The sequence below is a fragment of the Hippichthys cyanospilos genome, chromosome 10 (genome assembly GCF_059441005.1).
Source record: "Hippichthys cyanospilos isolate Australia breed blue-spotted pipefish chromosome 10, RoL_Hcya_1.0, whole genome shotgun sequence".
NCBI classification, from domain to species: domain Eukaryota; kingdom Metazoa; phylum Chordata; class Actinopteri; order Syngnathiformes; family Syngnathidae; genus Hippichthys; species Hippichthys cyanospilos.
The window spans coordinates 4,362,278-4,377,830 of record NC_142378.1 but is presented as its reverse complement, the minus strand read 5'-3'; the positions used below and the strand labels follow the sequence as shown (position 1 = coordinate 4,377,830).

The window sequence follows — 15,553 nt, the reverse complement described above, 5'->3', positions numbered from 1 at the left end:
TTTGAAATCTCAATTATTTTTGTCCCTCTAAAGTTGCCATACCCGTAGGTTTCGTTGGTTAATTGTATTTAAAACCGTGACAGTAAGTATTCAATTTGCCTTTAAAAATTGATAAAGTCCGTGTATAATTTTATTTTAATCACATTATACTTTACATGATACAATAATTGCATGTATGGCCTTACAAGACGCATCCTGAAAATTGTGCAGATTTGGCGAACAAACAAAATTTACAAAGTGACACACACCCTTTAAATGTAAATAAATAATAATCTTAGAAAATAACAAAAACAATATTAAAATCAAGGTTTGACGCTAACAATTTTATAGTTATGCTTGATTCATTAACGCTTGTAAACACAAGATGGCAGTAATGTACCAAAATGTAGAAACACGTGGCGACAAAATGTATTTAGTTTTTTCGCATTTGTTTATTTTATTCAGTAACAATGGTGAATGGCTATTCGTCTGTTTTCCCTTGCACTTATTAAAAGTGTATTTGTCATTTGATGTTATTGCTACTGCACAATATGTTACTCATTTTAACGAACTGGTACTAGTATTGAATATGATATGACAGCGATTACGACTAGGACTCACATGTTTTTAATATATAAACGGTGATAACCTTGATGATGCTCCCGCCCTATAAATTGGATTTCATTAAATTAGTTAATTTCATTTTATGTTGTGTTTTGAACTCTGTAAAAGATAACCACATAGCGATTTTTACTATAGAGCTTGTTTTTGCTTACAGTAGGGCCTGCAGTAGTTTTACAAGGGTCCTCTATAATCACGTATTTCTAAAACCTATGTTGGATGGAAGTTCAAAATTCAATCCGTTAAAAATAAAATCCGAATACAGTATAGCAAAATAAATCCTGTAAATGCAAATATATACCATACTTTTTTTTTATTTTAATGGAGCTTCATGAAGCACCTCTTTTTGTTTTACCCTAGATGGCACTATTGGTTTAACTCTAATCACTAGTGCAGTAGAAAGGATTTTTACACCAAAACGAAGCTTCATGAAGCACCTGTTATTGTTTTGCTGTAGATGGCGCTATTGGTTTAACAATCATAACTCGTGCAGAGGACTTAATTTTTCCCTGGTTAAAGATATATACGTACATACGTACTGTAAATGGATTTCTATAATAAAGCTTCATCAAGTACCTGTTTATTGTTTTACTCTAGATGGCGCTATTCGTTTAACACTAAACACTAGCGCAGTGGAAATATAATAAACTCCCCCTGCTTCTTTGAATCAAAAAGGCCTTCTAGAGGAATCAAAATTATCACCAAATGCTTCACGAGGCTTCGTTCGTCCTGCGTAAAATGACAATAAAAGACAAAATGAAGGATCTGTTTATGTTATTGTGAAAGCCCAAACCGGATGTGCTCTAGGTGCTTACCGCCATCTTGATTCTCGTCTGGCCCGAGTTGGGGGACTGCTCGGACTGCGGCGGCGGCGTTTTCAGCCGACATGGAGCGGACCTCTGTGGGATTTACTCCAAAGGGATTTTAACAACCGCCGGGGAAAATGGCCGAGAGGTGAGGTATTTTGATTCATTTTTTTGGCGGTTTCGTTGCCGAGATGGAACGAGCGATATTACCTCGCGAGGACGGACGGACTGACTGACGGTCGCCGCGTCCGGGCCATCATTTATCTCTCAACGTTCTCGCCAAAGAACCCGTGGCAGGTGCGCTTGGTTCGGCGTCAGGGTTCCGACGACGGAGCCCAGCGAGAGGCCGCCGGCGGCCGGCCGGGGGGAGGCTGCTGCCGCCGCCGCGCGGCCGCCTGCGTGCACCTGTCGGAGCGAATCGTCCTCACCTCAGCGGAATGCGGCTAATGCTAACGGAGGATGCTAACGGAGCATCAGTGCGGGATGAGGGAGGATGAGGACACTTCAGCATCCTCACCGAGGAGCAACCTAATGTTGCCTTTGTGGCAACTCAAATCGCGGAGGAATAATCATCACGTCGGGGACTTTCCTCGATTGAGATAATCATTTTTCGGGGGCTGGGCAAGGTCGGCTTTATTCTGGGGGAATCCAACTTTTTCAAGTCATTTATTGCGTTTTAGTGCAGCGAAATGTAAAGTTTGTGCGGCCTCGATGAGAGATGAAGGCAGGCGGCAGGAAGTGCGGCGCCCAGCCTTCTGCTTCCATTGCGACGCCTTTCAGGCACACGTTGCCTTCTCCCATTCGGCCACTTCGTCAAACAACGACGATGGATTGCCGTATGTGACGTCACAGAGCGAGCAGCACGCCCGCTATTGGTTCGCGAGCCTTGCCGTGCGCTCTAAGGGTCCACGATTCAAATCCGGTCACCCGATGACCGTTCTTTGATGGCTGTCAAACTGCAGTCCTCGATGGCCGATATCGTGCGTGTTTTTCAGGGTTCTCCCACCAACAAAGCTGACTCAAATGATTTGCCAAATTATCCTAAGCATTTGAATTGGGCGTACTGGAGAGAGAAAGAGGGAGATCTGAGGGTTTCGTTCATGTCTTTTCAAACTAAGAGCAAATTAATTGGAACCTGAAGAAAATTTTTGCTAAATTGTGCTAGTGTTCCCTCACTACATGGCGGTTTAGTTATTGTAGCTTCACTCTTGCAAATTTGGAATTTTGGTCATAGCTTTTTCTGCTACACTATGTTTTTGAACTTTTTCTTGCAATCGTTCTTCCTTCTGAATCAGACCATAAAATATTTACAGAACTACAAATATTACTGCTGAACCGGCGAGTTTAGAGAGAAGCTGTGAGAACATCCCTGACGATAATGTTTAGCTCATCAGCAAGATCTACAGGAGCTTGAAAATGATCTTTATGTTTTTCATCAGGTGTGTTTGAGAGAAAAGTTTCGAAAACATGCAGGATGCCCCCCCCCCCCCCCCCTCCCCAGAGGACTGGAATTTTTCAACTTTCCGTCCTCTCTCACGATCATTCGGGTGTCTTGAAGGACGGAAATACAGGACTTGCAATTTTTCTAAGAATCTTTCTCCTTTTAAATCAGACCAATCAGAACATAACTACCCAACTGCAAAGCTTCGTGCTGAACTGATGAGTTTAGAGAGAAGCTGTGAGGATGCTGCCCCCCCACGCCATGCCCCCACCCACCGAGAAGTAATCCATTTTCATCATACGGTTTTTGATGTTCCATTTACCGTATTTATTCTTTATATATCTTAAAGCAGTTTCCAATTTTCTCAGAAACGCATAAATATTGTCTTATTCAGTTACGCTGTCAAAAATTCAAACCTTTTGAAAAAGCAAACCATATCGAACAAACCTTAAAAATATACTCTGTTTCATTTCATCATTCTTGATTTACAATACGTTCGACGTAAAAAGCCAGACTTCAGAATGTCCGACTGCATTTGAATGCACCACGTGCATAGTTAGCGGCTCCACTGGAATTACGGCCTCTATAATACAATAACATTGTAATGCAAGCGGTTGCTTGGCGCCCTTAAAAGAGCGATGAAATATGTTTTTTTTTCAGTGTGTTGATTTTGATAGCCGCATTTTGTATTTTTTGCCATTTACAGCTGAAAATTCTGTGAATCCGAAAATGAGCCATAGTAGCTTGTTGAAACAGCTTCTTTAACATGAATTTCAGCTTTTGACCTTTAATGTGTCTTTGGTGAAAAGAGGCCGAATTTGCAACCGGATGACAAACTCCGCCTTTCCGCGTATGCCGAATAAAAGAACGCACGTTAGCCGGCGGGAAAAACGCTCCGTGGGCTGTTCATGACTCACCGTTGAGCCGCGGCTCGGAGGAACATTTAAAACAAGGCAAATTTGAATGCGGTCCGGCCCCTGCGGGGGACTTTTGTTCTGCGGACATTTGGGAAGTTGAGGCGGAGGAGGCGAGGCCAGCGCCGCTACGCAGCTATGCTAGCATGCTTAGCCTTGCTGAATAATTGATGCCTGATGCATCTGTGTCACACGGATCGCGTTACCCCATGTAAATCACGACATTTCCCGACCAAGTCTGGCTTGCACCGAACGCTAAATAAATGCACTCATGAAATATACTTAAAAATACGCCTTTGGGATTGAATGAGTTCATTGTGACGCTCAGAGTTATTCACGAGATATGAATGTTTACATTAAGTATGATTTCAAATCAGTATAAATGAGCGTTGTGAATAATTTCCACAGGATTAATTTTTTTAGTAAATCATTATTTTAGTTAAAATCGATGAAAATCGTAATTGTCCAGAATGACCGATGAAGATGGAGATTTTTGTCTCGTTCATTAAAAATTAACCCATTGGAAAGTAGGGTTTTCGGGTTTTAAGAATGCGGTTTTCTAGTTAAGGTGTCAAAGTAGTAGGGGATCATTTTAAGATTTGGGTGGAAAGTTTTCAGGTTTCCGGTCAGGGTTGGAGAAATCTTCAAACAAGGATTACGGTTTTCGATTAGGATTTAAAGGTTGCGTTTGGGTTTCAAAGTTATTAGAAATTTGAGTTTCAAGCACTGGTTAAACTTTCGAAGTGCAGGTAAGGAGCGTTGATGGGTTGTGGCCATGACTTGTCGGGGTGCGTTGCGCTAATCTTTGCTAATTGCTAGCAGAAGGTGTTTGTTCATCAGTGGGTTTGTGTGTGTGTGCGTGTCAAAAACTGGGGTGTATTGGGGGCGGGGCCACTTTCCCAGTCTAATAGGATTATGTCTTATTGTATTTAATGAAATGCTGCTCCGAATGTGTGTGTGTTGATTGTGTGTTATGTCTGTGTATATCTTTGAATGTGTGTTTTGATGTTGCGTATGCATGTGTGTGTGTGTCTCTGAATTTGTGTGTGAATACATGCAATGATTTCCTGCGTGTGCTTTTATGTTTGGTTGTGTGTTTGATATTTTTGTGTGTTTTGATGCGTGTACTTGTGTTTTGAGTTTGTGTTTAAGTTTCGTGTTAGTGTCATGTGTGTATTTGATATTTCAATGTGTGTGTGTGTGTGTGTGTGAATTTTTGGGAGTGTGTGTTGTGCTTACATTGATTTGCGTCTGTGGAAGTGTGCGTTCATCTGGCAGTGTGTGTATGCTTTGTGTGTTGATATATGTGTTTGAGTGTGTTGAATTTGTGTTTTTGTTATTGTGTGTGTAAATGTATGGTGTTTGTGTATGAATGTGTGTTGTTTGTATGATTCCGGTACTGTACATGTGTTAGAGAAACATATGTCAATGGATGTGTGTATTTGTGTGAATGTGTGTTGATGCATGCGTTGCTATGGTGTGTGCTTTTCTGGTTGTGTGTATTTTTGCGTAGGATGATGTGTGTCTTGCGTTTACATACATGCGTTTGAGTGATGCGTGTTGACGTGTGTATTTGTGTGTATTGCTTTATTGTGTGTTTGTGTATAGATGTTTGTGTGATGTTGTGTATAGATGTTTGTGTGATGTGTGTTGAGGCAATGTGTGTGTTTGTAGTGATGTAACAAGATGCGGGAATGCTAACAGGGAGGAGGCCATTTTAATTAACTGCATTGTGTGTGTCTGTGGGCCAATCAACATTACGCGCACACACACACACACACACACACACACACACAGCGTGACAGGTTGTGGATATGAAGGAAATCCCCGCAGCCGTTGTTAATGTTGTTTGTGTGGTGGCAGCAGTAGATCAACATAAGAAGCTGCAGTGAACACTTTGATTTGCGCGCACACACACAAACACACACACACACACACACACACACACAAAACTCGGTGGGGGAGGTGGCGCATATTCCGTCAAGCTGCCGTCGTCACACCCAAAAGTGCATTTCGGATGCTAAAATGTTAATTTGTCACCAGATGCAAAAGCTGGCAAACATTGCTAATTGATGCTCTGCGTGAAAAAATGAAATTTTAATCCATTTTTGCGCCAGACGACGACAACAAAAACACAAGCACAGGCAGTAGGATTTCCCTGATATTTTAAGCCTCCCACGACCAAGTCATGATAATACATATTGTATTTATGTAATAAATACATGACCAAATGCAATAATAACCATAGGAACTGGTTCTTTAATGCAGAGGATAAAGAATATATGTCACTGTTGTCAAATTGTCCGTCAATGTCTTGCAGCAACGTTTGGTACTCAAATAACGTTCATGCTTCATTTTCTAATTAATTTGCTTTCAGTTTGAAAAGAAAGAAATAGCTTTGTTTAATGGTTACTTTGTCAAATAAGACTATAACTCCTACTTCCATTTGAGAACCAAGTCGGCTACCACTTGTCACCTTCCTACCCCGTCAATCTTAGGTTAGCTTAGCATTTAGCATGTCTTCTCAATCCGGGTACGCGACGCTTTTGTTTTTTGGTGGACACGTCGTCGGCAAAACTTTAAAACTCTTTTGATTTTCAGTTTTCCTACTCATGGTGTGTAAACGAGCCTGCATAAAGACTGGCCCGCTACCTTAACGCTAATGCTAATTAGCATTGACGCTCCGGGTCTTTTAGCAAAGGAATGAGCGAAAAGGCTTCGGCGACGATAAACCGACTGTCCAACGCCGCGCAGTAAACATACAGTATATCCGTTATCCTCCGTTTGGAACTACAAATATTAGTGCTGAACCGATGAGTTTAGAGAGGAGCTGTGAGATGTGACTTTATTAAAGGCAGGATGTGTTTTGAGTTGGAGCTACATGTGAAAATGATGCACTTCTGCCGCAGTGTAAATGCAGACTATTGAAGCAGCAAGGAAGTGGAGATGCTCACTTGGTGAGCGTGTTTGTACGTACTAATGGCGGTGATTGGTCCACTGGGTGTAGGCTGAGGGGTCAGAGTGGTCAAACAAGCCCACTCAAGTGTTCCGCTTGCTATTCAAAGCCACTCAACCCCCACAATCTGTGTGCATGCGTGTGTGTGTATGTTTGCGTGTGTGTGTGTGTGTGTGTGTGTGTGAGAGTGTGTGTGTAATAGCTGTTAAAGACTCCGGCCGAGCACAATGTGTCTCTTGATGCCCTTGAAGGCCTTCTGGGTATATAGTGTACTGGAGAAGCTGCAACATTACAAAAGAAAATTGCAGCAGTTGAGGGAGTTTGTTCAAATTAGGGTTTCAAGACAGGCTTTAGGGTTTTGAAAGGTTTAGGGGTTTTTAGGGTGGGTTTCAAGTCAGGGTTAGGGTCCCGTTTTTGTGATTTGAGTGAGAGTTTCAAGATTGTGGAAGAACAGTGTGAGGGTTTCAGCTCAGAGTTAAGGTTTCAAGACCAGGGTAGGGTTTTCAATATTGGTTATGGGTTGAGGTTTTGGTTTGTAGTCAGGATTGGGATTAGAAATGAGGAAGGATTTGAAATTAAGGTTGAGGTTTCATGTCAGGGTAGGGTTTTGAATTGGGGTTAGAAGGAATTTTAGCTAGGGTCTGAACAAAAGTCATGATTTTATGATTTGGATAGGGTTTCAAACATTGGTTAGAGCTTGGGTTTGAAGTTGGCATTCCAAATTAAGGTTTTAATTTAGAGATTCAAGTCAGGGTTAGGGTCCCATATTTGTGATTTGAGTGAGACTTTCAAGATTGTGTAAGAACAGTATAAGGTGAGGGTTTCAGCTCAGGGTTAAGGTTTCAAGACCAGAGTAGGGTTTCAAATATTGGTTATGGGTTGAAGTTTTGGTTTGTAGTTAGGATTGGGATTAGAAATTAGGAAGGATTTGAAATTAAGGTTTCAAGATAGAGTTGAGGTTTCACGTCAGGGTTGGGTTTTGAATTGGGGTTTCAAGGAATTTTAGCTAGGGTATGAACACAAGTCATGATTTTATGAATTGAATAGGGTTTCAATCATTGTTTAGAGTTTGGGTTTGAAGTTGGGATTCCAAAATAAGGTTTTAATTTAGAGATTCAAGTGAGTGTGGTGCTCTCGAGTTAGGAAGGATTTCAAATGAAGCTTTCAAGTTTTAGTTAAGGTTTCAAATCAGCGTTAGTTTTAAATTCACATTGGTTGGAGTTTGCGTTCGAAGTCTGGGTTAGGGCTTTAGGTTGGGATTTCTAACCAAGTTTTCAAGTCTGAGTCAAGGTTAGGGGATTTAAGTTATGATTTCAAAGTGAAAGTTTCAAGTTTGAGGTAAGATTTCAAGTCAGGATTAGGGTTTTTAATTCACTTTGCTTGGAGTTTGTGTTTGAAGTCTGCGTTAGGGATTTAGGTAGTGCTTTCTAACCAAGTTTTCAAGTCTGAGTTAGGTTTAATTGATTTAACGGTTTCAAATGAAGGATTCAAGTTTGAGTTAAGAATTCGAGTCAGGGTTAGGGTTTTGAATTGACTTTGCTTGATTTGCGTTTGAAGTCTGGATTAGGGTTTTAGGTTGGGGTTTCTAACTTAGTTTTCAAGTCTGATTTAGGGTTTGGGGATTCAAGTTACGATTTCAAATTAAGGTTTCCAGTTTGAACCAAGATTTCAAATCTGGGTTGGGGGTTTAGGTCAAAGTTTAAGATTAAGGTTTCATGGCAGGGTTCAAAATTTAAACCAGTGTTCAAGAAAGGGTCCAAGACAAGTTATAGTTATGTTTTTTTGGTCAAACATTGGTTCGGGAGTTAGGGTTTGTTCAGTCAGGGGTCAGGGTCTTGAGTGAGGAATTCTATTTAAGGTGTCAAGTTAGGGATTCACGTCAGGGTTTTGGGTTCAAGATAGGGACGAGCCACCTTTGCGGATGTGGCACATGTGCAGCGACAAAGGGTCACGCTTATCGAGGAGGCCACGGTTGCTAGGCGACCGTCTCCTCGCACTCGACTGCCGCGTTTACCGTAATACGACACCGTACAACGCACTTTTTATTTTGTTAATCTGGTCGTTTCAGTCTTGTTTTAGGATTTAAAATTTTTCGTGATGAGGAATTTTAGGAGCGTTTAAGGTGCTCATTCCACATTTTTCTTTTCATTTCACAAAGATGGCAAGCACTTGTCACTCAGGTAAAAATAAATGCCTCAGTTTTAAGTTAGCTTAGCAATTAGCATGGCTTTTTCAAGGCCTGTTTATTCTGCGTTGATGAGACACAAAAGACCGACTTTGACTCGCAAGGATGCTAACGCTAAAACAGCTAGCTTAAGGAGCTGTGAGTCATGGACGCTAGCTGTTAGGATGGGGGGGGGGGGGGGGGGGGGTCCTGATGGACTGATTGATAGTAAACAGAGGCGGGAGGGGGCAGGGGCGTGTCACTTGCTTTATCTCTTGATTGGTATTGACCGCGGAATCCTCCACTCTTGTTATTCATGCGCTGATTGGACGCAGCCCGCTCACTGACACGGAAAGTCATCAGTGGACGCGTGGACCATCCTCGGCGTCAAAATTCGTCCAGGGAAAGATTGCGGAACTTGAATCCACATTCTTTCATCGAAACGCTCAAAGAATCTTCAAATGAAGCACTGAAATGAGTGAAAATTAATTGATTTAAAAAAAAAATAATGAAAAAGTTAATGTTTTGACGAGAATGAATTTGATTATCAATATTTTTCATGAAAATTTAGATCTTGAGCTGTGATTGGTTGTTACCTGAGCCCTGAGGATTGTGATGTCATTTTCAACAGACAGCAACTGCAAAAATTCGTTTTTAAAAAAAAGATATGTGTGTTATAATATATATCCTGCTAAAAGGAATTTTAAATATATGTGCCAAACAAACAAAATTGTGTTGTATGAAAATTTGCAGTGTTAATATACATTGGGAAAATTTCGTATTCATTAATGTAAATTTCTAAATTCAACACCATTACTTACATGATTTTTTTTTTATTGGAGTCAACACTTAATTTAAAAGAATATCTTTGTTTAAAAGAATATCTTTGTTGGGAATGTCATTTGCAGCCAGCTCAGTTAAAATAGATTTTTAACGTCTATAGCCGTCAATGGGAGTGAATGAGTTAAGGTATTTTTTTCTTTTCCCTTTTTATTCATTTTGTATATTTTTTTTTGTAAAATGTGAAAGAAACTGTATACAAAAGGAATTAATTGCACATTAATAGAACGGTAATCAAAATAATTATTCACAAAACGTCATTTTTTTTTAATGCTAAAATTAGCTAAATAAAATATGCTGTTAAACGCATACGTTAGGTAACTAATAACTTGAATTTTGTACACAATAATAACTTGAATTTTGTATGTGTACAGAATATATCTGTGGCTAATCAAACCAGGAGCACCTAGAGAGTGTTTTGTTTTTGCTAATCAAAACAGCAGCTTCTATCATATTCCATGAACGGTCTCTCTGTTGAATTCAAGTCTTACAGATCCGCCTTACGGTTGTGATAACGGCCTATCACCATCATGGTGTCAGTTCAAGAGGGCCAGTTGAGCTAACAGACACGCTAGCATGTGCTAACGCGTAACACGTGCTCTCGCTCGAGGTGTCGGCTAGCTGCTGGTGCGGCGGACATCTGTCCTCGCCACTCTCACTGATTGTCCACACTCATCAAACGCGTGAAATCAGCTGATGCTGACTCACTGGCGGGCGCGGCGTGACGGCGGCTAGCTAGCGCCGTGCGTGCGTGCGTCGGGAAAGAGCAGCCTCATGCATTTAACATGAGCCGGCTCGCAAATGGACAGAGTAGCAATCAATGTTTAATTAGCCGCACATAGTTTATTAGTCACGCTGCGTGTGCGTGCGTGTCACATGACATTTGCTCGACGGATACGAACGCCGTGGATACGTTGGGAAAACACTTTTTAGCTGTCGGAAATCATGGGAGAAGAAAACTGCACTTCGAGGCCCTGTTTTATTGCTTACTTACTGTGCTTGAGTGAAGGTTTTTTTTTTTTGAGGCGCAAAGGGACGTTTGCGCCGTTGTGGGAGCGAGTTGTAGTGAAGTTTTAGGTTTTTTTTGAGGCGCAAAGGGACGTTTGCGCCGTTGTGGGAGCGAGTTGTTTAATCATACAATGGAAGTGGCTCCCGTCATCGGAATGCAATGAAATTTGGCAATGCCGTGTGCCTGTGCACCTGCCTACAAAACTAGGACCCTAAAATTGCACAGGGAAGGTTTTATTAGCAATATTATTTATTAGCATTTTTTCAGATATCTAAAAGTGTCTACAACTTACCTTTTCATTAGTTTTTAAATAGCATTGTCGGCCATGTCAAAATGTAAATTTAGGATTTGGATGATGGACCGCAAATGGCCCTCAGGCATTAGTTTGGACACCTTTACCGTAACACAAGGGGAAGTCACAGAAATGGGCGGCCATTTTGCTTGAAAATGGCATCACAGTTGCACAGGTAACAACCAGAGTAATAACCCGAGTTATGTCACGTGATGGTCGGTTGTTACCTGAGCTCTTAGCAATTATGATGTCATTTTTAGTTGACAGCCAATCACGACGCAGCGTGGAACTATCACATGATCAAGCTCAGACATCAGATCCGAAACTGATCTCATTTTCAGCCAATAGAATCAACTCATTCAATGTCAGACTTATCTTCACGTTTTTTAAGAGTCCAGACATTCGATCCTAGATACTAAAGTATCGATTTAATACTTAAGTATCTGGAAATTAATGTCCTCAATTTAATTAAGTATCGATTTAATACTTGAGTATCTGGGATTGAAAGTCCCCCTAAAGACTCCTAAAAACCGTGAAACTATGTCTCTGGCATTGAATGAGTTAATTGATTAATTGTGCAGCCCTACCTGCACCTCACATGCATATTTTGTATGTTTTGTTTCTAGAATATAAACCGAAGGTCTATTCCAAAAATACTCATAAATATTTGACATGCTACTCCTTTCTGGGTTGAGTGTGACCAAAAACTCCAAAGAAAAAGATTTTTTTTTGTCGCGTAGGACTCGATTAACGTCTCGCATAAAATGAGTGTTTTATAATTAGTCATTTAATGTGTCGCCGTTGCGTGGGAGGAAAAGCTGCTACGCTTGAATTGCAGTGGCAAAGTGGCACGAAAAGCCTCCGCGGCCGTGTTGTGTGGCGCGGCGGGGGGCCGCCTGGCACCTCCCAATTTTTTCAGGTTGCCAGAGGCATTGTTCTCCCGGAGCCGGTTTTTGTGTTCGGAAGGGTCCGGCCGACCTGGGGGAGCTCACCGGGACCGAGGCAGGAATCCACAGAGGGGAGATTGCGCACTTCGCTTTGAGCGACTGCGACAGAATGAGCGGAATGCCGCCGCGCGGCAGATGGCGGGGGAGGAGCTCGCGGACTCTCCTCGGAATAACTCGCAAAAACATTCTCCCCGTTTCCTTCTCCTCTTTCCTGTCAACGCCGCCACGAGACGAGCGGCGGAGGCCTGCAACTAACGATTATTTCAGTAATCGAATTATCTGCCGATGACTTTCGATTACATCTTTTTATTAAGCGTGTGTGTGTGTGTGTGTGTGTGTGTGTGTGTGTGTGTATATATATATATATATATATATATATATATATATATATATATATATATATATATATATATATATATATATATATATATATATATATATATATATATATATATTTCACAGTTAGGCAAATTTTAATAGCAATCACGATTTTGGCTGCCACGAATAATTAAGCTGATCCTCGGCGATATTAACATTTAAAAAGCCGGCTATGTACATGTCAAATCCAGCACTTTGTCATCCTACCACCAGAGGGTGATGTTCGCCACATGTTTGCATGACAGCCTCTGCTTTTCTCAACCTATTATATCATTTACCAGTGTGAAATGGCGTTGAGTTTCTCACCTGATTATACGGTATATTTTTTATTTATACTGTACACGATATTATACAGTGCTACATGAAATTAATTCGTTCCGGGGTTGGGATTCTAGGGCAAAATTGTGGTATGGCGGGTAATAGAAACCTATGGTAATTGCTAATGCGTGTAAAACCCATCAAAATTTTATATACATATTAAAAAATTGGTAACTCGTAAACCGGGGGTCCACTGTATGTAGACTTTTTTCAGACAGATGTATAGCTAGCTAGCTAGCTGGATTGATGGACGGACAGACAGAAACATAGGTAGTCGAGCAGGATTCAACATATGCACAGTGAAGACTGTAAATTGGTCTATTGGTGTGAAACTGCGAATGTTATCGATACACATTATCAATGATGTACCGTTGATTAAGATGACATTGATTGTGGACTTTCCGGATGCTTACGTCGAGGGAAAAAAAAAAAATCCGTAGAGGACGGAGAGTGTCGGTCTAATTCGAAACGTTTCCTGCGTTTAATCTGGATTACAATCTAGCGGATTTGCTTAGCCGAGCAGAACCGGGCGGCGAGCACTTGAAAGCCAGGAAAGACAAAACCAAAGACACGCACAGGAATGCAAAATAAGCTCAGCAAATAGGGACAAAAAGCATTGAGAGAAGCTGGCTGGGGGACATGAGAAAATGTGGGTTCTGATGGTAAACCCACTTCAAGCCTCTTTGGGAAACTCACTTCACTAAAATGAGTGGCGGGAAAAAAAAAAGCTAATTTTCACATCACTGAATTGAATCGTACTGACCAAACAGTGAAAAAAAAACAATGGCTTAGTATTAGCGCTTTTGTTTACCCGTTAGCATAAATCCTTGAACACGAACTACTCAAGCGTGTTTGGATGATGTCACCGGCGTGCGAGCGGCAGCAAGATGGCCGACGCCCCGCGGCCATCAGCTGGCTGTGTGGCGATAAACGTGCGGCGACCTTTTTTAGCTGCTCCGATTGTCCTTGTCTACTTGCATTAGCGTGACATACGCTAGCTCACGCTTTACACCCCCCGTCCCGCCATTCTCGCTTTTACCATTGACACGGATGTCATCCCGCCTCGGCGCGTCTGACATGACCTCAAAAGTTGGAAAGTCTATCCGCACATTTGACACGGAATACTGGAAAAACGGAGGGTTGAAAAATACCGGTTTTAACAGGCTGTGCGAAAGGGGTTACGGTGTCAATCGTCGGTTTGCCGCGCGCGAATATTTCATCCCGCGTCGTCGTCTCAAAGTGGGTCATTTGGAACGCAAACGCGCGAAGCAATTACGGCCAATTAATCCTCCCGTCGCCCCTGCGGATTTCTAGTTAACGGCCCCCTTCTGCTTCATTTGACACGGACGCGCTGTGACAGCACCCATGCACGAACACGCGCTAAATGTCCATTTTTTGGAAGGTTATTGTTCATCAATTTTATCCCCGTTACGAAACAAGCAAGTCACAATGTTAGTTTGCAGCGTTGCCTACACTTTCACGCAGAGAGCCTGCAAACTTGTCACCTATTCTAAATAGGGAGCCGCTTACACTTTCACGCGGAGAGCCTGCAAACTTGTCACCTATTCTACGGAGGAAGCTCCAGTCGGTGCAGGAACTCCTCGTCTCTTGACAACAGAAGTAACAGAAACAGAAAAATGCGTGTAAGGGGTTAATGCGACGTTTAACACCCAACACCAACTGCTCTGATGTGATGTCGACATTTTATGTGCGCAGTCATAACAGCTGTGTGAACGAAAAATTTTGGCAGCGTACAAAAATAGGCGGATAATACAGTAATGTGTTCCTGTTGTACGCCGCGATGATAATAATTTCGCTGATACCCTGTGAAATTGTCTTCCACATGTCTCCACAATGTCTTTTTCTTAGAATCATGAGGATTTTCATTGCGCAACAACGAGGCTCTCTATATCAGTTATGCCATGCCAGCTGTTATGTTTTTTTAAGCGAGAATTGTAGTGTGACCACGCATCCACTAGAAATTCTATTGATAAGAAAAGAAAGTTCCCATTCATTTCTTACAATGTTAAGGAAACTGCCATATTGGAATATCGATCTTTGAAAAATATATGTTTTGTTATGGGGGAACCTGATTTGTTGTTGTGTTTGTGTATTGGTGTATCGATACTAAGTGCAGGCCAAAAAAAATGTATCAAACAAACCTAGTAAACCCAGTAAACAAATCCTATTTTTTTGCCTCTTGTGTAGAATTTAGCTCCATCTACTGGTGGTATTGGTACTTTGCATTGGTATCACGATTACTCGAGTTAAGTATTTGTATTGGTATGAAAAATCTGGACAAGTTAACATCAAAAAGTCCCATTTTTTTCCCTTCCAGGTATTATATAGCCCCACCTAGTGGTGAACTAAAACATAATTTATGTTAAAAACCCTCTATAAATTATGACCAATATTAAAAAAATATATATTGTAGCACATAAACGCATAATTTTTTATATCTAAATATAATCATACGTCTAGTAATTGCTAATTATATTACCTAGGTGGCGCTATAAAAGTCCCATTTTTTTCCCTTCCAGGTATTATATAGCCCCATCTAGTGGTTAACTAAAACATAATTCATGTTAAAAACCCACTATAAATTATGACCAATATTAAAAAAATATATATGTTGTAGCACATCAACGCAGTTTTTATATCTAAATATAATCATACGTCTAGTAATCGCTAATTATATTACCTAGGTGGCGCTATACCTTGCGACACTTTCACTATCACTCGTTTTAATTTAAGAGTCAAAAACAAAATTGAGCCACCATCTAGTGGCCAACAGTGAAACTGCAACCACTGTCACTATCACTCGTTTTAAATCAAGTGTCAAAAACACATTTGCGCCACCATCTAGGGGCCAACAGTAAAACTACATC

At 41.2% G+C, this 15,553-nt stretch overlaps 1 protein-coding gene across 1 annotated transcript in view; it reads left to right on the top strand.

Annotated features, from left to right (window-relative positions):
- Positions 1-15,553, top strand: part of arhgap39 (Rho GTPase activating protein 39) — a 29,764-nt gene that overhangs the window by 3,587 nt on the left and 10,624 nt on the right. The window contains exon 2 of the mRNA XM_088424925.1: positions 1,408-1,554. Coding sequence (XP_088281051.1) covers positions 1,544-1,554 — 11 coding nt within the window. The 5' untranslated portion in view covers positions 1,408-1,543. The remainder of the gene's footprint in view (positions 1-1,407; positions 1,555-15,553) is intronic.